This window comes from Eublepharis macularius, chromosome 1, assembly GCF_028583425.1.
Source record: "Eublepharis macularius isolate TG4126 chromosome 1, MPM_Emac_v1.0, whole genome shotgun sequence".
NCBI lineage: Eukaryota > Metazoa > Chordata > Lepidosauria > Squamata > Eublepharidae > Eublepharis > Eublepharis macularius.
In genome coordinates, this window is record NC_072790.1 from 27,454,575 (window position 1) to 27,479,731 (window position 25,157).

Here is a 25,157-nt window from a genome sequence, read left to right on the forward strand (position 1 = left end):
CAAGGGAAAGGTGACCATCCCTACAGGCCTGGGCACAGTAGTGACAACCCTAGCAGACCTAACAGCCACGATATACCCTGTTATCGCCACTATCACAGAGGAGTCTAGGGACAGGCTGTGCAAGCGTGCCATTCTGCTCCCCAAAAACGACAAGGCTGCCATCATTAATGAAACACGACTTAACTCCCTCAAATGGGCAGAAATGGAGTACACATTTGTGGACTCAGTGGTGCAAATGGATGATGCAGTCCACTACCCCGTGGAGTTCCTCAACATGCTCAACCCTCCTGGCTTCCCAGTCCACAAGCTTCTCCTCAAAGTGGGGGCTCCAGTGATGCTGCTCCAGAACCTCACTCCACCCAAACTCTGCAATGGCACCAGACTGAGAGTGAAAGCCCTCCACAGGAACGGCATCAAGGCCATATTGTTCACCAGCAGTGCTCGGGGGGGGGGGGGTTCATACCACGCATACCACTACTACCATGAGAGAACCTCTTTGAATTCAAGAAACTGCAGTTCCCCCTCAAGGCCTGCTTTGCTATGACAATCAACAAGTCCCAGGGCCAGACACTGAAGGTGGCAGGAATTGACTTGAGGGAGAGGACTGCTTCTCACATGGGCAGTTCTATGTGGCCTGCTCCAGAATGAGCTCATCCAGCAACCTGGTGATCCTAGCACCTGAGGGGAAAACCACCCATGAGGTCTACAAAGATGTCCTTCAGTAGGGGGGAAAAAAGGATGTACGTATTTTTCACTTTATTTCTTGCACTACAATCTTTTCCTTTTAAAAATCTCTTCAATAAATGTTACATTTCGAATGTCACTTCATCAGTTTTAGGCATCAACATGCTTCACTTTATTCAAACACTTTTGTGAAACTCGGGTACTATGCTATTATACTACAAAACCAACTGAACCCCACCCCGCAACCAAAAAAATGTTACATACCCATAAATATTATAACTGGATTTAAAGCAGTTAAATACCGTAGTGAAGCACGGGCATTAAGTTAGTGTATATATATAAAGACAAGTGTCCTACTAACTCATCAATGTCCAGCCCAAACCTCTAGACCTAGAAACATGAAATTTGGGGAGAACATTCCTTTCATGATGTAAACACCCACTAAGAAGGGATTTTAAGAAATTCACCCCCTAAGGGGGTAAAAAGAGGTAAAATGTGTTTCCCCAAAGGCATACAGCTTTCCTGTGTGGCTGGCAGGCTGCTATCTGTTTGCACCTCACCCACTGCCAGCTCAGCCACTCTTCCTTGATTGGACCAGCTGTTCAAGGTTATTTGCATATGCGGGCTGATTTGAGTTCACAACATTCCACACTTCATTTCCCCCCAGACAGTTGGAACACAAAGGTCATTTGCATATGCGGCCTGATTTGTCCTCACCCCCCACATTCTAAACAGTTGCTGTTGGAAGTCATTGAATATGTGCTGAGGTAAAATGCACTTCCTAGTCTTCCCGTAAAATTTCACTAGGGTTGCCAATCTCCCTGTGGGGCTTGACTTTCCTGTGTGGCTGGCAGCCTGATGGGTCAGTTGTGGAACTCTATGTTCTGAGGTAAAAATTAGGTCAAGGGAACTGCAGACAGTTGAAGAAAGACAGTACAAGACTCCTGAAAAGGAATTTTATATAAAAGTCAGTATGGCAACTGAGTTTTTAAATGTTCATGGGGAGATGGTATAAGACCTTTCTAGGGGCCATTTCGATGTGAACCTCTCACATAAACCTGCCGAAGTGCCCACCACACCACCCCTCCTTCAGTCCAGCTCCACCTCACACCTCTCGCAGCCATCACCTCTTACTGCCCCTAAGAAGCCTCCTGGCAGATGTCGTGCAAGATACACTGATGCCAAAAGGAGGAAGCAACGTAGAGATGCAGCAAAGAAATATGCACATCATACTCCTGCAGTGCACTGAGCAGCGGTAGCCAAGTACCAGCAAGATCACTCCGAGGTGCACAGAGGAGCAGAATCTCTCTATGAGCAAAGCAATCCTGGAAGTTGAGTAGAGAGGCGCTCACTTCAATGGACTCAGGTCAACTGCAACTAAAAAACTCCCACAAAAACCACAAACCAAAAAATGTTACATGTCCATAAGTATTATAACTGGATTTAAAGTAATTAAATACCGTAGCGAAGCACGGGTATCAAGCTAGTTATTTTATAATCTCAAATGTCATACAAAGTTATCTGTACTCCTATATCTTCTAAAAAACATAATCACTGTGTTAATACATTTTTGCTACTTTTAATCACAACAAAAGACATGTACTGATTATAAGTTACTCATACATATGGTTCTCTGTGCCCATAACGTCATCTTCAAACTGTAGCTTCACCTCTGTACTTAGATTTGGCATTCTTGCCATTTTCAGACACTTCTCACGCCTGGGCCCCAATACATATTAAATCTATTGATACAAATTATACTATTTCTAATATTTGTGTTGAAAGTGCCCTGAAGTCTCAGCCCACTTATGGTGACCCCGTAGGGTTTTCAAGGCAAGAAATGTTCGGAGCTGGTTTGGCATGGCCCGCCTCTGCTTAGTGACCTTGAATTTCCTTGATGGTATCCATCCAAGTACTAACCAGGGTTGACTCTGCTTAGCTTCTAAGCTCTAACAAGATGGGGCTAGTCTGGGTCACCCACGTTGGAGTATTTCTAATTTCCTAAAAGCCATATTCGTCTATAGCTCCTTTGTTCTTTGTTCCTCTCCAAGGCTGTACTATTTTGACTTTCTGGATTCTCCACTTGGAATGTCTCAGTGTTTACACGAGAAACCTGGACAGCCCTTATTCTGGCTTGCAGAAGCATTCTCTACAATCTTTTTAGCCAAGACAAGCAACTGCTTCGCTTTATTCCTCTGCTATGTCTATGACACATCACCTTACATTTATCTGCATAATTTTTCATACAAGGACTACCAAGTGTTTCCTCTGCTCTCAGCATTCAAGGGATGGTCCTGAGGATAATAATAACACACTGTAAACCGCTGTGAGTGGGAATTAAGTTGTCCTGAAGGGTGGTATATAAATTGACTGTTATTGTTGTTAAACTAATTCCTTTCAGGAATGTTTTCACAATTGCCTTTGGTGCCAGTAACAGGTAGCCAAGATCCATTAAAAACAGTGTCTGTTCACTAAAGCCAGAAAGATTACCCTCTCATTTCAGGGACTTTGGGCATGTGCCTGTTGGAATGGCAGGAAAAAATGTGCTTGTACCCTCGATTCAAAAATCTGAGCTAGCTTCCATTTTGCAATTCTGACCATTGATTAGTACAGCTGCAATCACCATGGAATCGTGACTGGAGGCTGCACAGACATTTGGACCAAAATTGAATGTGAGTGCCTTGTGCTCAGGGAAAGACTCTAATTTATTAATGGATTTTAGAAGAGCAAAATTGTCAGAGCCTCTGCTTCCCAGAATGAGCTTCTAGCCAGCATATTCTCTCTGTGTGACCCTTCTTGTAAGGACAACCCTCAGAGTTCTTCAGCCTGCATTCACTTTGTTTATATTACCTACCACAGCATGAATTGCTTAAATTATCTTGTTGATGAGGATGCAATCTTACTGTATTTGTTGAAGATGATCATATCAGAGCAGAAGAAAATTGGTGAAATGTACGTGATAAATTTCTCCCCATTATGGGATGCTGCTTCAGCTGCTGCAATATTTTCTTTCTCAAATTAAAAATTAAATTTGGCTGTAGTATCTGTTGTTTCCCTCAGGATTTGTTGGAAGAGGAGGATCCAATGCTGTCTCTCTCCTCAGGTTTCAGAGGGGGACAAACCAAAGAGTTAGAAAGACAGAGAGGTCAGGGCACTTTGTTTACTGTTTACTATTGTTTACTGCTCTGACTGTCTAATATGCAGATTGCTATTCTCAGGATTTCCTTCTCCTGACTTCCTCCCTCCCTCTCCTTCTCTTCCTGACTTTGTTCCAGGCAACACCTCTCTCCTCCTCCCTCCATCTTGGCAGCATGGATGCAGGCCTTGCCCTTAGACTAGATAGGTAGTTAGGATCTATCCTCCTTTCCTATCAGAGTATGGAGTTCCTTCAATAAAGAACTCTTATTTCTTTTCTAAATATAAACCAAGTGTATGATTTATTTTCATTCCTGCACACATACCATCCAGCAGAACGAGCTCACAACCACCTATAATCACACTTCCCATGCCACACGATAGACTCTGCTAATGGCCCAAACATGGAATCCTTTAATTAGGTTTCTGGGGCCTAAATAACGATTTAGTTATCAGGATTGTCATGTGGACTGCTTGTCCAAGTTTTGTCTGGATTCCAGGCATGCTACCTAGCATCTCTTTGGGTCACGAGATGGCCTAGATACCACTTTTCATTTTTTTAAAAAGTCCAGACCTGTGATACTCACTCAATGGCTCTGGAGCCACATGTGGCTCTTTGACAAGCTACCTGTGGCTCTTCTAAGCAGCACTCTTCCATACGGCACTCACCCCATGTAACGGGGCTTGTGGTTAGCAGGTGGTTTCCACCTTGAAATATCTGCTGCTAGAGGAACCACTGGAAGGTGAGACATGCTCAGAAATACTATGGCAATTTACTATTAATATCTGTTACGACCCTTTCTTTCTCTTGGGTAGATTTTGCCTTGAATCTTTCTCTTACATCCTCTGGGTAGATTGCTGCCACCAGGAATTAAATTCCAAGATATTTTATTTAAATTTCCCCTTTAGTAATGTGCCCAAGTGTCAGGCTCCTTCATGGTAATATGTGGCCCTGAGGATAGAAATGGGATATAGGAATGACAGATATTCTGGGATATATTAAAACAAACTTTTATTTTTATAAGAATATATTATTTCTTAAGCTTGATGGTTTCAAAGAGTATTATTGGTTCTTAAAGTTTCCTTTCATAGGCACAGTCACACAGATCTTCTCTCAGGCTTCACACACAGTTTGCCTGCTTCAGATATCAACCTCTCACTCAATTACACATAGACTTTCTCTCTCAGCAACTTTACTAGCAGGTTGTTTCTCTCTTCCAACATAAAAGTCTATTTCTAACTGACTGATAGCTCCTGTGCATTAGTAGAAAGACAATTAAAAGGGTAACTGCGGCAAAATAAATCAACATTTCTAAATGCTGAATCTTTTTGTTGGTGTTTTCTAGGGCTTTTTGCAGCCTTTGGTTTTCTGTATCCAAACCTTGGTAACTGACTTCTAAATGTTCAGCCTTCTTAAGAGATGTTTTCATAAGCTCCAGACTCTTCTGAAGCTGTTGTTTCTCACTTTCCAGTTCTTTGTTTTCTAATTGTAACTGAGCCATCTTGAAGTGTATACTCTTCAAAGATTCGGCTATTCTTCTGAGTTCTAAATTCTCTTCATCAAATTGTGTATTCTGTTTCTCTAAAGACTCGAGCTGAAATCTGATTTTTTTTGGCTAGCTAAAGTCTTTTTCAGCTTTCTGTTTTCCATATCCAGATTGGAGTTTTCTTGCTCTAAAGTATGTATTTTTTCACAATTCATCTTTAGATTAGTGATCCGTTTCTGTAACAGCTCATTTTCCCACACAAAAATGTCTGTTTCTGCGTTCATCTCATTCTGCCTGGCCTTCTCTCTTATGTTCTTTAACTCAGTATCTGTTATAATTTCTTTTTTTAAACCCTCAGACTTTTTATTTATGCCTCCTCCTTTTCCTTGTGACATTTCAGCAGTACTGACAGGAGTTAGAGTCCCTCTTTTTCCCTCCTGCAATGTATCAATTTTGTCTGTTGCTAAGATACCTAGGGGCCTATTTTCTGCTCCCTTGGGTTCAACTTGTAGCAAATCATCAGAGTCAGTGCATATTTGAATTCTTGCCTTTGCTCCCATTACATCTCTTCCCAATACTGCTGTTATTTTCTATTCTTTAATAACTGCTACAGGGAAATATTCTTCTTTTCCTCTCCAGTTAATTTTTGGCTGTGCTGGGGCACCGTTTTAGAATTTCCCCACACACCTTGCAAGGATATTTGCTTATCTGGAATCACATTTTCCTTGTCAACCAAATCTTCCCTGACCAGTGTTATTGATGTTCCTGTGTCTAGAATGGCTAAAGTATCTCTCCTATTTATTTGTACCACCTCTCAGTTCAGTATCCTGCGCAACCTTATATATCTTTACCCCCATACAAATAAACTGTTTCTTCAGTATTTATGGGTAAGGAAGTATTTTTACTGGATCTTTCATTTGTGTTTGTCAAGTTGCTGGAGTCTCTTGCCCGTTAACTCTCATTCTCTGAGTTAGTTCTAGTACCCCTCCGTACATGCTCAAGTGTTGTTTGCTTGAGTTGGTTCTTTAGACATTTGTAAGCTAAATGCCCTTTCAGACCACATACAAAACATCTTCTATCTTTCCAGTATCCATCTTTTTCCTTCTATATTTTTATCCTGACTTCTTGCAATCTCAGCTCTCTCATATATTCATTTCCTTTCCCCCTCTTGTCCTTTCCTTGATTTAAACTCTGGTTTATAGGAATAGTCTTTCTTTTCACAGCAATCCCAACCTCCTCTATTAAGTGTTAAACTATCTGCCTATTCTGATGCTTGGTTGACATTCTCTGGAAGCTTATCTTTAACCAGAAGTCTGATCTCTGAAGAAAGTTGAAATAAAAATTGATCCAAAATCATTAGATCCCTTATTTTCCCTTTAGAGTTAGCTTTGGCAAATGAAATCCACTTATCAAAATAGTCTGTCAGTTTGGCACTAAAAGACTTAAATGACTTCTCTTTCTGAGGTACTAGGTTTCTAAACTTGTTTCTGAAGTAATCAGCACCTAACTTAAAACTGGCATATATGGCTTCCTTGTATTCTGCATACACAACAGGTTTATCTGAGGGAAATGTATTGTAGATCTCAGCCAATTCCCCTCTAATTAAGCTGGGTAAATGCTTCATATATTGTGGCTCTGGTATTCCCCAGTTCTGAGCAGATCTTTCAAAAGTTGACAGGGAAATTTGTGGATCTTCCCCTGACACATACACCATAAAATCTTTTGGGGTAACTCTAGGAAAATCAGCTCTGGGTTCAGAGTTTCCCTTCCTTTTGTCCCCATTCTTTAGTCTCTCTCTAATTGTAATCTTTCTGATTCCAAATTGGTTTATCTTTCCATCCCTTGAGTTTCAACTCTCCATTTCTCCCTCTCAGACTGTTTTTGTTCTGCTTCAACTCCCAGCCTTTCCCTCAGAAACTCTCAATATTCTGGACTAGGGTTGTAAATTCCCTCAGGGTTTCTCTCCTCTGCAGTTCTACTTGGCTCCATACCGCTTCGTATCAGTATAACTCTCAGTTCTTCTACAATTTTCCCCTCATGAGGTAAATTTAACTCTTTGCACTTCTGAATCAGAGCCTCCTTTTTCATCCCCAGAAACTCTGCCATTTTTCTCTTTTAATTCTTCTACAATTGTCCTAAATTTCACCAGATTACGTTCTCTCTTATAAATCCTATTAGTTTTTCTGTATCTCTTTCCTTTATAACAGTTCTGTATTCCTCATAGAATTTAACCGAACACTCTGTCTCTTTGGCTTTCTGTCCCTTCAGAATGCCTTTCTCTCAGAATGTTCCTTCCTCCCAGGATATTATATCCCACTTAAAATATTTTCTCCTCCTCAGGATGTTTCATATCCCACTGCTAAGCCTCCACTTGTTACAAGCCCCTTTTTTTCTCTTGGGTAGATTTTGCCTTTATTCTTTCCCTTTCACCCTCTGGGTAGATTGCTGCCACCAGGAATTATATTCCAAGGTATTTTATTTAAATATCCCCTTTAGTAACGTGCCCAAGCATCAGGCTCCTTCATGGTACTATGTGGCCCTGAGGATAGAAATGGGATATAGGAATGACAGATACTCTGAGATATAAAAAAAAACAAAAACTTTTATTTTTATAAGAAGCATATCAGTATCATATTATTTCTGAAGTGTGATGGTTTCAGAGTGTTATTGGTTTTTATAGTTTCCTTTCATAGACACAGTCACACAGATCTTCTGTCAGGCTTCACACACAGTTTGCAAGGCAAGAAAAGGCACTCCAGGATTTTCTCCAGGATATAGACACTATAAACTCCTGAATTGTGGCATTTTGGCTTTATACTGACCAGTGGGATTATTTGTAGTGTATATGTGTATTGTCATACACGGCTGTAATTTCTGGTTGTTCATTGTTATGAGAATTTACTGGTATAGGATATTTTTGTAATATACATGAGCATGAATTGACAGATATATTTATTGTATGACATTTTGTATACAGGATATTGTACTTAGGTACATTAGCACTTTAATTGTTAAAATACATAATTTATTGAAGTAGATTGGGAGAATTCTTTGTTTTGTGGCTTCACACACAGTTTGCCTGCTTCAGATATCAACCCCTCACTCAATTACACACAGACTTTCTCTCTCAGGTGCACACACAGTTTGCCTGCTTCAAACAGAATGAATATGTAGTCTCACAGACACACTCAGTTCAGGCTTCCACACAGGTTGCCTTTCCCTCACAAATACATGAACACCCTCAGGCTGCACACAGCTCGCCTCTCTTGCCCTGACTGAATCTTTTTCCCTCCCTCAGTAACTGAAAACTGCCTTCACTCCGCCCACTCTCAGTCATCAGCCAATCATCTCCCTCGCTCATCCCGCTCTTTCAACCCCCACACTTCATTTGAACCACACCAAGCATTTATAGACAGACACACTTAAAATCATTACAATATCTTATAACAAATATCTTATATGGTTGTATGCGTGTGTTTGGAGGAGTGATGCATACGGCATACAATAATCATGTGGCTGTTTTGGCTGATGGTAAATGCAAATGAGTCCAGGCTTTGGAGGCAAAATGTGCTGGCCAGTACATTGCCCTATCGCTGAAATAAGATTTTCCCTGTTTTACATTGTTCAGGACAAGAAGAAGCCTCCTGGCAAGTATTGCTATTGTCCTTGAAGAAATCAAAAGCTACTCCTGGCGTGAGCAAATGCCCAGTTAAAATAGGCTGGCTGGAACAGACACAAAGGGACTGGTGTGCAATGCCTCAATGAACAATGCTTGAACTGTACAATCAGCATACCACACAATTTGCATACAAATTAGCCTCGCAGATATTAGGAACTGGAATATAGAAAAAAAATTCCTTCATTTGACCTTGCTAAGATTATTTCTCCAATGTCAGAGTATTTGGTAGCTTTCAGGTGATGTTATACTTTCATGCTAAAAGATGCAGAAGCCATGAATTTATTTACAAACCATAGGCATGTCACACCATCCCTTTTCCAAATCAATAGATTTAAAAGGGCTGGTCTTTGGTTTTATCTGAAGTGTGTTTTGTACCACTTGATATAAACATTATGCAGACTTGAACATAAGACAGTCAAGTCTGCATAACTTTTACATCAAGTGATATATATAAAATCCTTCAGATAAAACCACTATCCAGGTTTTTCAAAATGTTTTCTTTTTTAAAAAGCTTGCATTTGGGTGAAAATTGGTCAATACCACAAAGTCAAGCTAACCCAGAAATGCTTTCACTAACCACCAGCCTTTGTGATGAATCATCTTCTGCTGTGATCCAGAGGAGTTAGCCGTGTTAGTCTGTAGTAGCAAAATAGCAAAGAGTCCAACAGAACCTTTAAGACTAACCAACTTTATTGTAGCATAAGCTTTCCAGAGCCACAGCTCTCTTCATCAGATGCATGGTGCATCTGAGGAAGAGAGCTGTGGCTCTCAAAAGCTTATGCTCCAATAAAGATGGTTAGTCTTAAAGGTTCTGTTGGACTCTTTGCTATTTTGCTTCTGCTGTGAGATAGTGCCATAGCACCCCAAAAGACATTAACTCTGCCAGGAAAGTTACCCAGCATACAGCAGTGGGATGCTCAGTATGGTAAACTGGATTGCTGGCATTATTTTATCCTCACATCAGCAAAGATGACTGAGTTCAAGCTACTACTAGCAGCTTGGTTTTCAAACACTCTGATTTATATTTGCATAATTGGGATGTTTGTTTCTTGGTAACATCATGAAGCATGCTCTTAAATTTAGATAGGCTAACATGTAATAGTTTTCCTAGTAATTATTTGATTTTTATTCCTGCAAGGAGCTCAGAGTGGTATATATCAGCGTTGCTGATAGCCGGCCCCAGTTCGGGCATGGTATCTTTGGGTTTACATCTATCCACCAAGTCACCTGAATTAAAACAAGAAGAGCACATTAATGAAGAACATTGAAAACTACTCTACTTTGGAAACTTACTCTTTGAAATTTACTTGAGGATTCTTCCTGGAGTTACCTCCTTGACGTTTTCTTTGGACTATTTTTGAATGTGAGGAGAGAGTGTTGTTGTATTTAACAATATTGTATGTATTAAGATGTTAGCTTTGTACGTGATATGATGAATTGTATGATGATGAATTGAGCACTTGGGCACTTTAAACACATATATTGCTTTGATTGTGATAAGTGTTTTTTCCTCCCGGTTGGGATTTCTCTTCTTTTGGACTGACGATACTATACCGGGAGTGCCTTTGTTTGGACTCTCTTAAATTTAGATAGGCTAACATGTAATAGTTTTCCTAGTAATTATTTGATTTTTATTCCTGCAAGGAGCTCAGAGTGGTATATATTCCCTCCAATTTCATCCTCACAATCATCCCGTAATGCAGGTGAAGCTGAGACACAGTGACCAACATAAGCTCACCCCATGAGTTTCTAAGACGGGATTTGAACTTCAGTATCATCAGCCCTTGTCCTATACTCTAACTGCTGAACTGGCTCTATTCTAGAAAAAAAATCAGAATGTGAAAATATTGAGATTGGTATGTAGATAGCCACTCAATATTAGTGTCTTAAAACTTATTAACTAGACTTAGTATTTACTTCTTTTTTTTAATACTACTCCTGAAATGTTAATTTCAAAATTTCAAAGTCCTAAAGTTAAATGTAGAACTGCTGTGCCACTGTGGTTAAGTGGTTTGGCTGTGAATCAGCGTTCTACTGGTTCGAATCCCACTTCTGCTATGAACTCAGTAGATGGCCTTGGGTAAGCCACTCTTCTCAGCTTCGGCTCCCCAGCTGTATTGTAGAGATAATAATAACACTGTTTACTGCTCTGGATGAGGCACTAATCTGTCTAGAAGATCGGTATATAAGTGCAGTTGTTATTGTTATTATTTGAATTATCCGAAACACAATCAACACTAAGCAGAGGTCACATGTTATTATTGATTGGCTTTGCTAAGCTGATACAAGTTTCCGCTGGAGACCTAAGTATCAACCAGATGTAATATGTATGCTGTTCCAAGCACCGCTGTCTTTTGCAGTTCTGTAGGTGTTATGTCAGAAAGCTGCAGTTTTTCCATATGAAATACAAAGTTTTCGAGATGGTTCCAAGTGCCCCAATGACAATGGGGACTACTGTTGCATTATTCTTCCAAAGTCGGGTGGTTTATATTGCCAGATCTCTATATTTAATATTTTTCTTGTTCTTTTTCTTCGACTCTGGCACCCCCAGGAATTGCAAAATTATCCAGACTTTTCGATCTTCCACGACTGTTATGTCTGGTGTATTATGTGCAAGGTGCCGATCAGTTTGAATTCTGAAATCCCACCAGATCTTGACTTGTTCATTTTCTAGCACCTTTTCTACCTGATGTTCCCATGAATTCTTTGATACTGGCAAGTTATATTTTTTACACAATGACCAATTTGCGACCCTAGCTTTGTAGTCCGTCTGTGCAATTTTGCTGCATTCAGAGATAAGATAAAATTGGTTAGTCTTAAAGGTGCTACTGGACTCTTAGAGATAAGGTGGGACATGGTTTCATCTTTCTCCTGGCAAAGTCGACATTTTGAATTTTTACTGATTTTCTGAATTTTGGCTTTCATAACATACGTTTGCAATGCTTGTTCTTGTACTGCGAAGATCAGACCTTCAGTTTCGTTCTTTATTGTACCCATCTTCAACCATGCCCAAGTTAGGCTGTTGTCACTTTTTCCTTCAATATTTTTTAGATGTTGCCCATGTCAGGGGTTGTTCTTCCAGCCATTTAATCTGTTCTCAAACTGTTTCTTCTTGTATTCAGCTGTTGTTTTGGTTGTTTTTAATATGTTCTCTGTTTTCACAGCCTGAAGTAATTTTTCTGTACTTCTACTGATGTAATCATTCAGGCCTCTCTTTATTATTGTTATTGTTGTTATTATTATTATAAGCAGGGCCATTTTCATACTCTTTAAAGGTAAAGGTAGTCCCCTGTGCAAGCACCGAGTCATTACTGACCCATGGGGGGGACATTGCATCACGATGTTTTCTTGGAAGACTTTTACAGGGTGGTTTGCCATTGCCTTCCCCAGTCATCTGCACTTTATCCCCAGGAAACTGGGTCCTCATTTTACTGACCTCGGAAGGATGGAAAGCTGAGTCAACCTTGAGCCGGCTACCTGAACCCAGCTTCCACCAGGATCGAACTCAGGTCGTGAGCAGAGCTTGGGCTGCAGTACTGCGGCTTAGCACTCTGTGCCATGGGGCTCTCTCCCGCCATGATTCTGTTTTCGTGGCGTGATGATGTCAGAAATTGTGCCATAAAGACACCCTTGTTCCGTGAGTTTTGTACAATGTTAAACGAGTGTGAAAAGAGCCCTGGTGTAGGTTACAGTTAGACTTGGTGGTACAAGTCTCTAAAACTTTGTTTCCAGTGCTGGTGTGGTTCTTTTTATTTAAAGGACGTAGAATTTTAGAGAGAGGGAGGATGACAACTTCTGTCTGCCCTTCTGGATGAGCAGTAAATTGCTGAACCGTAAGCACAGAAGCTGCCATATGGATGACTACACACATTTGGTATTTAATTTTTGCATTGAATGGTCTCTGAAGTTTTTAACTTTGCCTGGCTGGCAATCGTTAACTACTTCTCCTCATTCATAGTTCATTCTTCAGCATACCCAGGGATCTATCTGTTCTAGACATTATTATCCCACCTTTCCTTGAAGGAGCTCAGAGTGGCATATATTGTAATGGTCTCCCTTCTTCATTTTATCTTCATAAGAATGCTGGGTTGGATTCAGTGCAACATTTCAGCTGGACTAGAACTCATGCACAAGCAGAAATGCAGCAGTAGCCACATGCACTAAAACAAACTTACTGCGTCTCCACTTGCATTTCTGCAAGGTATTGCACATATAATTTCTGAGCAATAAAACAGAGAGAAAAGCACTAGGTGGTGCACAAGATCTTGTGCAAGTGGGACTGCACTAGGTCCATTTATGTTTCCGCTTGTGCATTGCTTGATCCAAGCTCCTACGAGGTAGGTTAGGCAGAGACAAAAGGAGGGAGATCAATTCTAGGTCATGGAAGAATAGGGATTTGAATTCAGGTCTCCCAGATTCTGGCCTGACTCTAACAATTACACTGCATTAATTCTCGGAAGTACCATTTTTTAATTTTAAAACACCTCTTTCAGTGCTTCCACAATATTTCCATTATGTTTGCTGGAAACCACTTGTTTTTTTGCCAAGTAAGTTATTTTTATATCAGGCCAGTAGAGGGAGTGGGTTATTTGCAGTTTGTCTTGGAAGACAAAATTGACTTTTTCAGACTGGTGAATAAATAGGAACCTATTTCAAATGGAAAGCCAACATTTTAACTACTGCTGACATAACTTCATAGTGATAGGGCTACATCTCCTTGGAGCAAAGTTCTTTTCAGACAGCAGATGCAGTTAAGAACTGCTATTCCTTTCGACTTTTGGAGATCTTGTTGGATTAGAGTATTTTAGGGCAATTAACATTGTTCGCTTCACTAGCTGGTGGCTCTTATTGGTAGATATAGTTTTGCCGTAGGCAAGCTACTGCTAGTTTTGGATATGAGCTAGAAAAAGCCATCTCTGTGCTCTTTGTGAGTTTGATGAAAAAGGACGGAGAAAATGCATCTCTGGGTTCAGTATGAGGTTTTTTTTTTGAAGAGTCATGTCCAAGATTCTTTTTTAAAAATTAGGAAACCCACATTCATTGGTGGAAGGGACCACCTTTATGGAGATAATGGTTTGAATGACAGTATTGCACCAATTAATTGAATAAAGTCTACAATCTTAGCTGATGTTTAAAAACCCCATTGAAATCAAGAGGGTGGCCATATACCTGCATTGTTGATATGTGACATACACAGCAGGAATCTGTGGCACTCCTGTGTATAAGAACAAGAGGATTTGTGTAGGTTATGGCACAGGTGAGGCCCGCATTATTGCCAGCTCCTCCTGCCGTTCACCATCGCCTGTTCCTCATTTTGGTAGCCAAGACCACAACAAACACTATACTCTGCTTAGGACTGCACTGTAGAGGAGCAATATAGATTTTGAAATTGACCTTTGGCACACAGGCCAAAAATGGTGGCCAAAATAGTAAGTGTATACTTCTGAGAGCTGAGTCACACATTCATGAATCTGTATCATACACCTGACTTGCATTCCTGCCTACCTCTCTCTGTGGCACTAGGGCTGCCAGCTCCAACTTGGGAAATTCCTGGAGATTTGGGGGGGTGAAGGCTGGAGAAGGCAGGGTTTGGAAAGGGAAAGGACCTCAGCTTGGTATGATGCCATCGACTCCACTCTCCAAAGCAGCCATTTCCTCCAGGTGAACTGATCTCTGTGGCCTGGAGATCAGTTGTAATTCCAAGAGAGCTCCAGCCACCACCTGGAGCTGGCAACCCTATCCTGTGCACCTCCTTGGAGCATACCAGATAGGTAAAGTGAAGAATTCTAAAACGTGGAGGGTTGCCAGCTCCTGGTTGGGGAATTCCTGGATATTTGGGAGGGTGGAGCCTGGAAAGGGCAGGGTTTGGAGGGAGAGGGACTTCTGCTGGCGATAATGCCATAGAGTCCACCTTCCAAGACAGCCATTTTCTCCAGGGGGACTGATCTCTGTCTCCTGGAGATCAGTTGTAATTCCAAGAGATCTCCAGTCACCACCTGGAGGCTGGCAACCCTAGTCCAAGCCGTCAGTTAAACACACTGCTTGGGAGGAAAAATGGTATCTGAAGAAGTGACCTGCGACTCACAAAAGTTTATACCCTACCACAAATTTTCTTAGTCTTATAGGTGCTACTGGACTCTTAACAAAAAAAGCATAACGCGGGTTTTGCCCTCGTTTCCCAGCTACCAGGGCCGCCTGGGCCTCCATCCACTTCCACCCCCGACTTTGAGGCGCATTCCCGGCCCGGCCCGAACTTGGAGGCCGGGCGCCCCACCGTGGCTCCTCCGAGGGCGGGAAGGCGGGCGAAGCGGGCTAGGCCGCGCCTGGCAACGGCGGGGACGCCGCGGTCGCGCAGCGGCACCTGGCGAGGGCCGAGCGCCGCCGTCTCGCGGGAGTTGGCAGGCCTCGGCCCCGCCTCGGAGAGCCCGAGCGAGCGCTGAAGGGGCGGGCGGGCAGAGAGAGACAGGCCGGCGGCGGCGAGGGGAACACCGCCCCTTGGAAGCGGCGCTGGCAGGATTCCGCCTCTCGCCATTCCCGCCCCGCCGATGGAGGAGCCGCCGCGTCCGGCCTGAGCTGAGGCGAGAGAGCCGAGCGGCGGAGGGAGGGGAAGGCGAAAGAGGCGGCTCGGCTCGGCGCCTGGCCGGGCTGGCACAGCATGGGTAAGGGGGCGGCTGAAAAGGGGCTGCGAGGAGGAGAAGGGAGACCCCCAAGTATGGGGGGGGGTCCCTGTGGGGTCTCGTATAAGCTGCAGGGATTTGAGCCCAGTGGCACCTTAGAGCAACACGATTTTTCAAGGTGCAAGCTTGGGAGAGCCAAAGCTCCCTTCCTACTTGCAACAAGCTTCAGGGGGACTTTTAGTTTTATCCACCCCAAACTTTTCTTCATGGCAGGCTGTGGAGTGGAAACCTATCAATCTCCCCCTCCCCCCCCCCAAAAGAGAGAAAGAAACTTGCACAGGTACAAGCTGATATTCTCTCTCTCTCTTAGCAAATGCAAAAGACTAAACAGGGTACCTAAGGGGCCGAAAAGAACGGAGGGGGGAATTACTGCAAATCCACTTGCCCTACAAACGATGGGGGGAATTTTGCCATGCTTTATTCAGGAAATCATCTCATGGGTGTTTTGTGCTGCAAGTAGAGAAAGGCTTTGAGGAGGGTGGTTAGAAACCACCTTTCTCTTTGCACTAGGGTAAGCGAGGTTACTTGGGACGAAAGCGCCTATGGAAAAGATATGTAGTGCCACTGTTGTCCCCCCCCCCCCCGCAGTTCCTCCCTGGGGACTGGTAGCCTGAGATTTAAACAGCCAGACTTCTTTCTCGCTAGTCCCACTTAGAGTTAGTCCAGTCTAAACCCATCAATTTCAGCAGGTTTCGGCTGGAGTAACTCTGCCTAAGTTTGTACCCACTAAATCTTTATTCGCCTCCCTACTTCACTTTCTGCACAATCCCAGGCATGTCTACACGGAAGTAAAGCTCCCCATATTGACTGGGGCTTGATTCTCAGGTCAGGGTGCAGAGGAATGCAGCCACTGCCTCCTGCCCTGAAGGGTTCCCACCTCTTCATTCTGCATTGGGAGGGAAGGGATGAGACCTGGTTCTGAGCAGCCTCTTGCATCTCTTTTAGATAACCTCAGTGGAGGGAGAAGCAGAGGTTTTTGCTTTCCAGAATTTGAACCCAGTAGCACCTTAGAGACCGACAAGATTTTTAGTGTGCAAGCTTTTGAGAGTCAAAACAAATTCATCAGATAGCTTTGACTCTCAAAAACTTATATCCTGGAAAATCTCTGAGGTGCCACTGTACTCAGATCCTACTGTTCTACTTGGCTGCCCCCCTAAATCACTCTCCAGAGTATCCCCAAACAGTGCAATCCCTGTGTGGAGTTACTCCTTCAAAACCCATTGAAATCAATGGGCTAAGGCTGCTTAACTCTGCACAGGATTGCACTGATAGTCATGAAGACGCAGGAAAGGGTGCTTCAGTGGGAGTGCTGGCATTAGATTAGCAGCGGATCTAGATGGCTTGGAACTCCCCCCCCTTCTGTGGAGATGGGTGTGTGTGTGTGTGTGTGTGTGTGTGTGTGTGTGTGGAGTAGTTAGAGAAGAATGGGAGACTTTTCAAGAAGGAGGTGGATATTATTTTTGCAAACAGTACAAGGACCTGATTTTGTTGCCACATCATAATTCCTGACAATGCAATAATTGGAGGAAGTGGTGGATGGTGGAGTAAATCCTGTTTTGGTTGCTAATTAGCCGCTGCTCTAATTTTAGCTGGGTTGCCTCGGTCTTCTTTTTGTATGGAAATAATGTAGATATAGGGGAACAGTATAGTTTGGGAATAGGCAAGCTTTGGGGAACAAGTGCCTGAATCTCCACCAAATAAAAGCAGTGTGTGTGGGGGGGGGGGGTAGGGGGCAGGATGAGGAAGGATTGCACGTATTGGGAGCTGGTGCTGTCAATCTGTCAGGTGTTCCCCTTGAACCCAGAGGCATAAAACACGCCTGTCTCCTCCTTTGCTGCTGGCCCCAGTGGTGCTGCTGGAGGTGGGGTGGGTGGGGTGGGTCTGCTTGATGGGTGGGTGGGGTGGGTCTGCTTGATGGGTGGGTGGGGTGGGTCTGCTTGATTGCTTGGCTGGAGAACTGGCCAGCAAAATGGTGTGGTGTTCCAGTGTCTGGCATCTGCATAAGTTTCCTGCCCCTGATCTAGTTGAGTGTCTTATGCTGCTTAATAATAATAATAATATAATTTTTTTTTAATTGGGAAGATTGAGCGTTTGCCTGAGGATTTTATTATAAACCCGATTGTTTTAAACTCTTTGAAACGAAGCCTGAGTGTAGTACAAGCTGTAGACGTTTCTGTAGTGGAGAACAGGAATTGCTATGTTTGTAACAGCTTATTAAGAATAAAAAGCACTTCTAGTACTGTTGTTGTTGTTGTCGAAGCCTCGTTTGTCTGCAGAAATGCTGTTTCCCTCTGTTCAGGAAGTGCATTCACAGAATACAGAATTCCTTTATTGGCTAACTCTCCAAGAATGTTCGTTGCTGATGTTGTGCTTGTTTCATGGCAAGGGCTTCAGAGACCCAGTGTTTGTGATCCAGAGATCCTTGTAGATAGTAACGGATCACACCTGTGCTACGATACTCACAGCGATCCTCATGCAAACAGATGGCTGGGGCTGTTGGCTTCCACAGTGCAGATCACCAATGTGGTGTAGCGGTTAGAGTGTTGGACTGGGAACTAGAAGGCCCATGTTCGATTCCCTACTTTTCCATGGAACCTTGCTGGGTAACCTTGGCCCAGTCATGTTCTCAGCCTAACCTACATCACAGGGTTGTTGTGAGGATAAAATGGAAGGGGAGGAGAACAATGTAAGCTATTTTGAGTCTCCGTTGGGGAGAAAGATGGAGTATAAATTGAAGTAAGTAAGTAAAATTGGATGGAGGAATTGGGCAATAGTCCATTCTCCCTCATAAGTGATCATCTGACGGTACCAACCGTCTGTTAGGTGGAGAACGTGTGTATCTGTATTGGATGAAGTGGTTTTGTCCCATACTTTATACTTTTTAAAAGCTTGTCAAAGCCAAGCCAGAAGGGCTGCCCACTCAAACTAAACCATTTATTTGATCACTGTTATGGCACAGGGACTTTGTTCTTGCAATTAGGCAAGGGTGGAGCGTATTGTGCATGTGAAAGTATATTCTACTCTATGCATGCACTTAGCTTTATGGCAGTGGTTTTAGCATCCTATAAATATGTACTGCTTAGGAAATTCTTTCAATGCATAGTTAATTCTGTTTGCTTTCATAACAGATGCACGTAGTCTGGTGCAAATTTTCGAAAGACAATGTCCATAATGTGCTCTCATTATCTTAATTTTAGGATCACCTCAGTGGAAATGAGAACATTGGTGGGGAGGGTATTTCGGCTGCGATTAGGAGCATTAACTTAAATGTTACCACATTTTCTTACTGGCTTTGGAGGTTTTAATTTACACAAAATCAGTAGCAGGGCAGATCATACAGAAATATATAGTGGGCAATGAAAGTAATACATTTTCTGTTCTAAGCAGAGACATTAGGCCTACTAAATTACATTGAATTGTTTATATCATTCTAGCTAGATGTATATTTAAGTGTACTTGAACAGATTTTGTCTTCTGTTACTAATGCTCTGTTTTCTGTGTTATATCTTAGCAACTAGACACTCTGCTGAGCAGGGGGAATTACAGGGGTCATTTTTAGTGGAGGGCAGCTTTCCTCACCCTATATGTTTGTCTTTCACATACTGTATATTATGATTTATACACAGTGCCTTCAGTATGTATCTCACTAAAGGCAGTGATTTCCCAGTGTAGTGCCCATAGGTGCTGTAGCATGTGCTGTTGTATTTTCTGACACCAACGTACAACCTCGGGGATAAACTCCAAAGGATCTTGAATGGAATGGGGAAAGTGGTGGTTCCTCCGGCGTTCTAACAAAGTGTTGAACTCATTCCAGATAGGCGCAGCACAGCCACGTGCCTTCTACTTGACTTTAACCATGGCTACACATGGCAATTCCTTCAGAATCTGAAACCAAACAGCATCTTCCTGAATGAAAAGAGCTGATCATCTTTCCCCTCCTCCCATGGCAGCCATATTGTGATTGCCCTGTATCCCACCACAGCTGTTTTGTTGGGGGGGATGCACTCCAAATTCCAAATGTAACCGCAGGCTTAACAAGATTGGGAGTCCCTGCTTTAAAATTATTTATGTGGTTTATATACCGCGTCTCTTCAATTAAGAACTTTAAGCGGTTCACAACAATTACCTCAGTTAAAACCAATACAAAACACAATATATTTAATAAAATCACAATAAAACAGCATAGTGTAAATACTTAAATGCATAGGAAGAACAAAACTGTGAAGATTGTGCATACTGAACTTTGACAGTGGACAGAGAACAGAGGAAGTCAATGCGTGGAAGAAATATTTCCTTGAAGAGAGGATTTTAGTGTGCTGTTTGAAAGATTCAGGACGGCTTGAAGGATGCATGTCCTTTGATGTTGATCCAGACATCATCTTAAGGAATGTTGTGGGAAATGAAGTATTACTTTAATGAGGTACTGTCTCTGCCAAGAAACCTGGGAGCACTAATAAGGGACAGATCTCTGGATGGGGTTATGATTATACCATCTCTTCAAAGGCAGAGATCCAGAGAATTATTTCAGGTATGCCCAAGAAGCTTTTTGAAGGTTTTTACTTTGACCTGAAGGTCATCCAAACCACAGTTTTTCCTTGAAACATCCTTCAATTTTGATAGCCCTACTGCTTGGGCATCTATCAAAGCACACGCAAAGGTCTCCTTGAATAGGTAGAAGTACAGTAATTGCATGGTTCTTTTGGAACTTGGGTGGCGTATTGCACTGAAGAAAATGGGTTCAGACATAGGCTTCAGATGTAATGTCCACCAGTGGTTTAGCATTTGTAAATGAGCCTGGAGGATCAAGTTTAAGCCCTGACTCCTCTCCCTCTTACTATGTTGGTTCCAAGTTTACAGCAAGCCACAGTTAGCCATGACAGCTGATAGGAAAAACTGGCTTGTGCTTACCTTGCAAACAAATCATGCCTTGTAAACATGTAAAGACAATATAGCACAAACTTCAGTTATATTGTATAAATTTAAGGGGGGAAAAACCCAAGGCACTAAATTTTAGTTTTAAAATAGTTTTAAAATTTTAGTTTTAAAATAAGAATTTTACTTTTCATTTTGAATTGATGTGTACAGCTAGCCACGTATATTCATGACATGAATTTAAAGTTCGGATTTTTTTTTTTTTAGATCTCTCCCAATTCACAAATTAAAGCACACCCATACTCCCTCACAAATTTCCTAGGGATAATCATAGCATTAACTACAACATTAAAATGTCTGAGCTTGCCTAATACTGTATCCATGACGGCATCCATTCATTGTTGTTTTTGTGAAACACTAAATCTTTAGAAATGGAAAGTTTTTCATGGAAAAACTAATGTACTCTGGCTGTTACATCTAAACCTAGCCATTCACATAGTTAACATCTGGAAGAAAAATTCAGTAGGTAGAAGATGCAAATTTCCCAGCAGTATGATGAATTGTTAATTCCCCCAAAGTGAGCCACTTCCATGGGAGAAAAAAATAGTCTGTGATTGCCAGCACGACCAAGTTTGTTGTTTAGCATCTGTTAGTCTGAAGAAAGCTATATTCACGTTAAACATAGTTATTAGAATCTTATCCTAGTCACAAGGCAGGTTTACGTAGAATTATATGGAAGTATGATCTCAACTCAAATAACAGGTCAGTGAAACGATGAGATCGTAGCATACAAGTGGAAAGTCTCTTGACTGGCACTATTGAGAGGGGGGGATCTTATCCTCGCCCCCCTGTACATGGAAGGCTGGTGGGCACAACTCTTAGTTGATATTTGAGGAAGAGAGTGTGCAGAAATTTTTGTTGTGCATATTAGGGCAGTGAGAGTCTGTTAAATTCATGCCAGGAGACCTTCACTTCAGTGGTGGACAGTATCTTTCACTGAAATATTTCTGCTAAAAAGAATGGTGTTTCTGGTCTTTCATGCTTATCAAATTCTCCTGTGCTTGGATGCTGCCTATAAAATACTGTTAATGCTGCCTCCTGTAAAAGTGGTGTTTATACCTCTGGATAGCTGTCTGTGTAATATTACAGTGTTCAGGAAAATGGTAGAAGTTAAATAGCTGGCTTAAAATCACTCAGTAAATGTGGCTGAAGGATAGTCTTTTAAAAAGGAAACTTTATTACCATTGATTTCAGAAATTCCACTTTAGGAATAACTGAACTGTTTTGTCTGTTAAATAACTTGTTCTTGGGTGGGGGGGTTAGGGTTACTTGACTAGTATTTTATTTTTTGAATGCTGAAAACAATGTTAAAAAGTCTTGCAAATTTAGCTTCCAGGTATCTGTGTCGCTTCAAGATGTGCTACCAATAAATTGGAACTTGCAGACGATTATGTCCTGACATTTTAATCTGTTCATAAGTCGGAATCAAAAGTGTGTTGCTGATATTTTTGAGGAATAATTCATTTATATACAAATTTAGACTTTCAAAGTGCTAGTACTGTTACGAGCAAGCTATACTTGCAGTAAACTATTCTGTTGCAAAATAAGATTTAGCTGAGGCCTGTGTGATTTTGGACTTGTGCTCTGGGCCACTTTATAATATGATGAAATGACAAAAGAAACCTCTGTAATATTCATGGCTGTTAAAGGCTATGTTTTCTTCTCTGCTCCTATGAGGTTTTTATAGAAATTATTCCTATCCCACCCTTTCTATAAGGAACTCAGGGCTGCATGTATGACTTCCCTTCCGCATTTCTGTTTTTGGGTCAGCTCTGCGAAGCAGTTCAGGTGGTCATTGGCTCAAGATCAACTAATGAGCTACAAGGCAGAATGAGGATTTAAATCTGCCAGGTCCTAGTACAGCCCGGGATCCACTAAATCACACTGGCTGTCTGGGTACTGCCATTCAGTCTGTTCATTCTGCACTGTTAAACATCTGGAGAGTTGTCTAGGTGCAGTATTATTATGACAAAAATGGTACTAAGGACAACAGTAAAAGTCAAAATTGCGTCCATGCTTTTTCAGTGATCTAGAATAACCTAGCATGCGTGGTCACAGGATGATCTGCTGAAAGGGGAACAAGTGACAGAATACATATATACTTTACGTAGTGAGAATCTAACGCTACATAAAAGTGAAGGAACCTGCTGGACAGCCACGGTTTGTATATGCAGAGGGGCAGGCCCCCCCCCCCCAATTTCTAGCCTGACTTAATCTCATCTTGGATTCTGTTACAGAATTCCTTATTTAATTAAATATCATTGAAGACGCTTGACCCGCCGTGTTCTGCTATACTTGGAAGAGGAAGTACAGTAGAATGAGATACTATTTTTGTATTTCTTGTTTGCAACGTTTCTGATTCACCACTTGAGGGTGAATCTGATGCATTTAGAACTGTAAATAGTTTCCAGTGATGAGATGGTGTGTTCACCCTGGACGTTCATTGTGGAACTAATTGGGAAACTAATTTAAAAAATTGGGTGTGCTTGTATATGGACTAATAAGCCAGTGACTTTTATTCAGCAGCAGCCGGCATATGCCTAATGGAGGAGTTTTTAAAAGAACCCAAATGGCAGTTTAACTGGCACTCTCTGTGTACGTGTATGCTTGTTTTCTCCTTTAAGAACTTGCTTTTCTGGAGTAGCAGGTAGCTGCTTCATCAGCCCTCCTGTGTTCTGGAATTATGTTCTTCTAGATAAAATCTGGGAGTGGGTGTATAACTTTCGGGATCCTTCCAGTGTGAATGAACAATGCCCCCTACTTAGTTATCTCATGTTAACTTTAATACTAGGATGCCTGCGTGCTAAATTATTCCTCTTTAAGATTTGCTAAGCAAGGATACAGCCATTAGAACAATGTAGTAAAAGAGATTTGCCTGAAAGAACATTTCCTTTTTTTCCCTTTAAAGCAAGAAATCATGAAGTAACATTCTGCCTTTTCCCTCACTGTTCAGAAAAGAATCTCTAGGCAAGTGAGTTTTAAAAATATTTTTGACTTGTCACACAATTTTAGCGCGATGAATTACTCTTACCAGAGCTCCAACACACGAGGTTGGATCCTGACAAACACAGAGTTCTGCTCATGGAGCAGATCTTTGCTTTTTGAAGATCAGACTTAAAAATGATGCTGACTGGGAAGACAGGGACATTGGAGGACATTGAAGTGCTCCCCACTTTTGATGGGGTTCAGTTGACCCTTGGTTAAGAGTCATGGGGTTATACAGAATCCAGTCCTACTGCTAAAAAAGCAAGTTAATGCACCTGCAAAAAATGTTTTCTACCAACTCAGTTTATATAATAATATAATAATAATATTCGATTTATATACTGCCCTTCAGGACAACTTAACACCCACTCGGGGTGGTTTACAAAGTATGTTATAATTATCCTCACAACAATCGCCCTGTGAGGTGGGTGGGGCTGAGAGAGCTCTGAGAGCGCTGTGACTGATCCAAGGTCACCCAGCTGGCTTCAAGCAGAGAAGTGGGGAATCAAACCCGGTTTCTCCAGATTAGACTTCAGCACTCGTAACCACTACACCAAACTGGCTCTAGCTTGGAAAATGCCCCTCTACCTTGACATGGCCAATCTGGCAACCTGAGTCCACAGCATGGTAACACTGAGGCTTGAATACTCTAATGCAATCTACATAGGCCTCCCCTTGAAGTCAGCTTGGAGATCCAGTTGGTGCAGAATGCTGCAGCTTGATTATTATCAGGAACTAGGCAGAACATGCATATTCCTCCCATTCTGCCATCACTCCAATCTCTACCAGTCAGTTACCAGGCTAAGTTCAAGGTATTGGCTATCACATACACTGGAGTGCCAGTGTGGTGAAGTTAGTGTTGGAGTAGGATCTAGAAGAACCGGGTCCAAATGTTCATCCCACCATTTAAGCTCACTGGATGACCCTGGGCCAGTGGATGACACTCTCTCAGACTAACCAGCCTCACAGGCTTGTTGTGAGGATAAAATGGAGGAGAGACTGATGTAAGCTGCTTTGTGTCCCCCATTGGGGAGAAAGATGGTGTATAAATGGAGTAGATAAATATATACAACGCCCTTTATAGCATTGGTTCCTCATATATGCAGGGCTACCCTTTCCCCTGTGCATCTCCACAGCAGCTTCACTTGTCTGAACAGGGCCTTCGAACAGCTGCTTGTACATGTACTTTCTTTTTTGTGGCTCTTACCTTATGAAACAGCCTGACTGAAGAGGTCACGAATGCTCCCACTCTCCTAGCTTTTCACAAACTGCAAAACTGAATTGCTCAGGAGGGCTTTCTTACACAGGGAATAAGACTGTGCTGTCAGGAAATGGTTCAGAGGATCGTGTTGGTACAAGGATAGGGACTGCAAACTATATTACTGTGTACTGCCGTTTGCTGCAAGTATGCTCCTACTGGATATTTCTGCGCTGTTTAATATGTCATATCACTCTGCTTAAAGTTTCAGCATTGTTTTTCAGCTCTGTATTAGATTTCTGCTAGTTTTCCCATTTCTGCTCTCCTTACTCATGTTGTTTATTGAGTGTCCTAGCTGTTGATTGTTTTGAGTTCTACTA

The 25,157-nt window shown here is 42.0% G+C and overlaps 1 protein-coding gene across 1 annotated transcript in view; it reads left to right on the forward strand.

Moving 5' to 3' along the window:
* The first annotated feature begins 15,446 nt into the window (after positions 1 to 15,446).
* CD2AP (CD2 associated protein) overlaps positions 15,447 to 25,157 on the forward strand; it is a 96,643-nt gene continuing 86,932 nt past the window's right edge. The window contains exon 1 of the mRNA XM_054998650.1: positions 15,447 to 15,644. Within this exon, the coding sequence (XP_054854625.1) occupies positions 15,641 to 15,644 (4 nt within the window). The 5' untranslated portion in view covers positions 15,447 to 15,640. The remainder of the gene's footprint in view (positions 15,645 to 25,157) is intronic.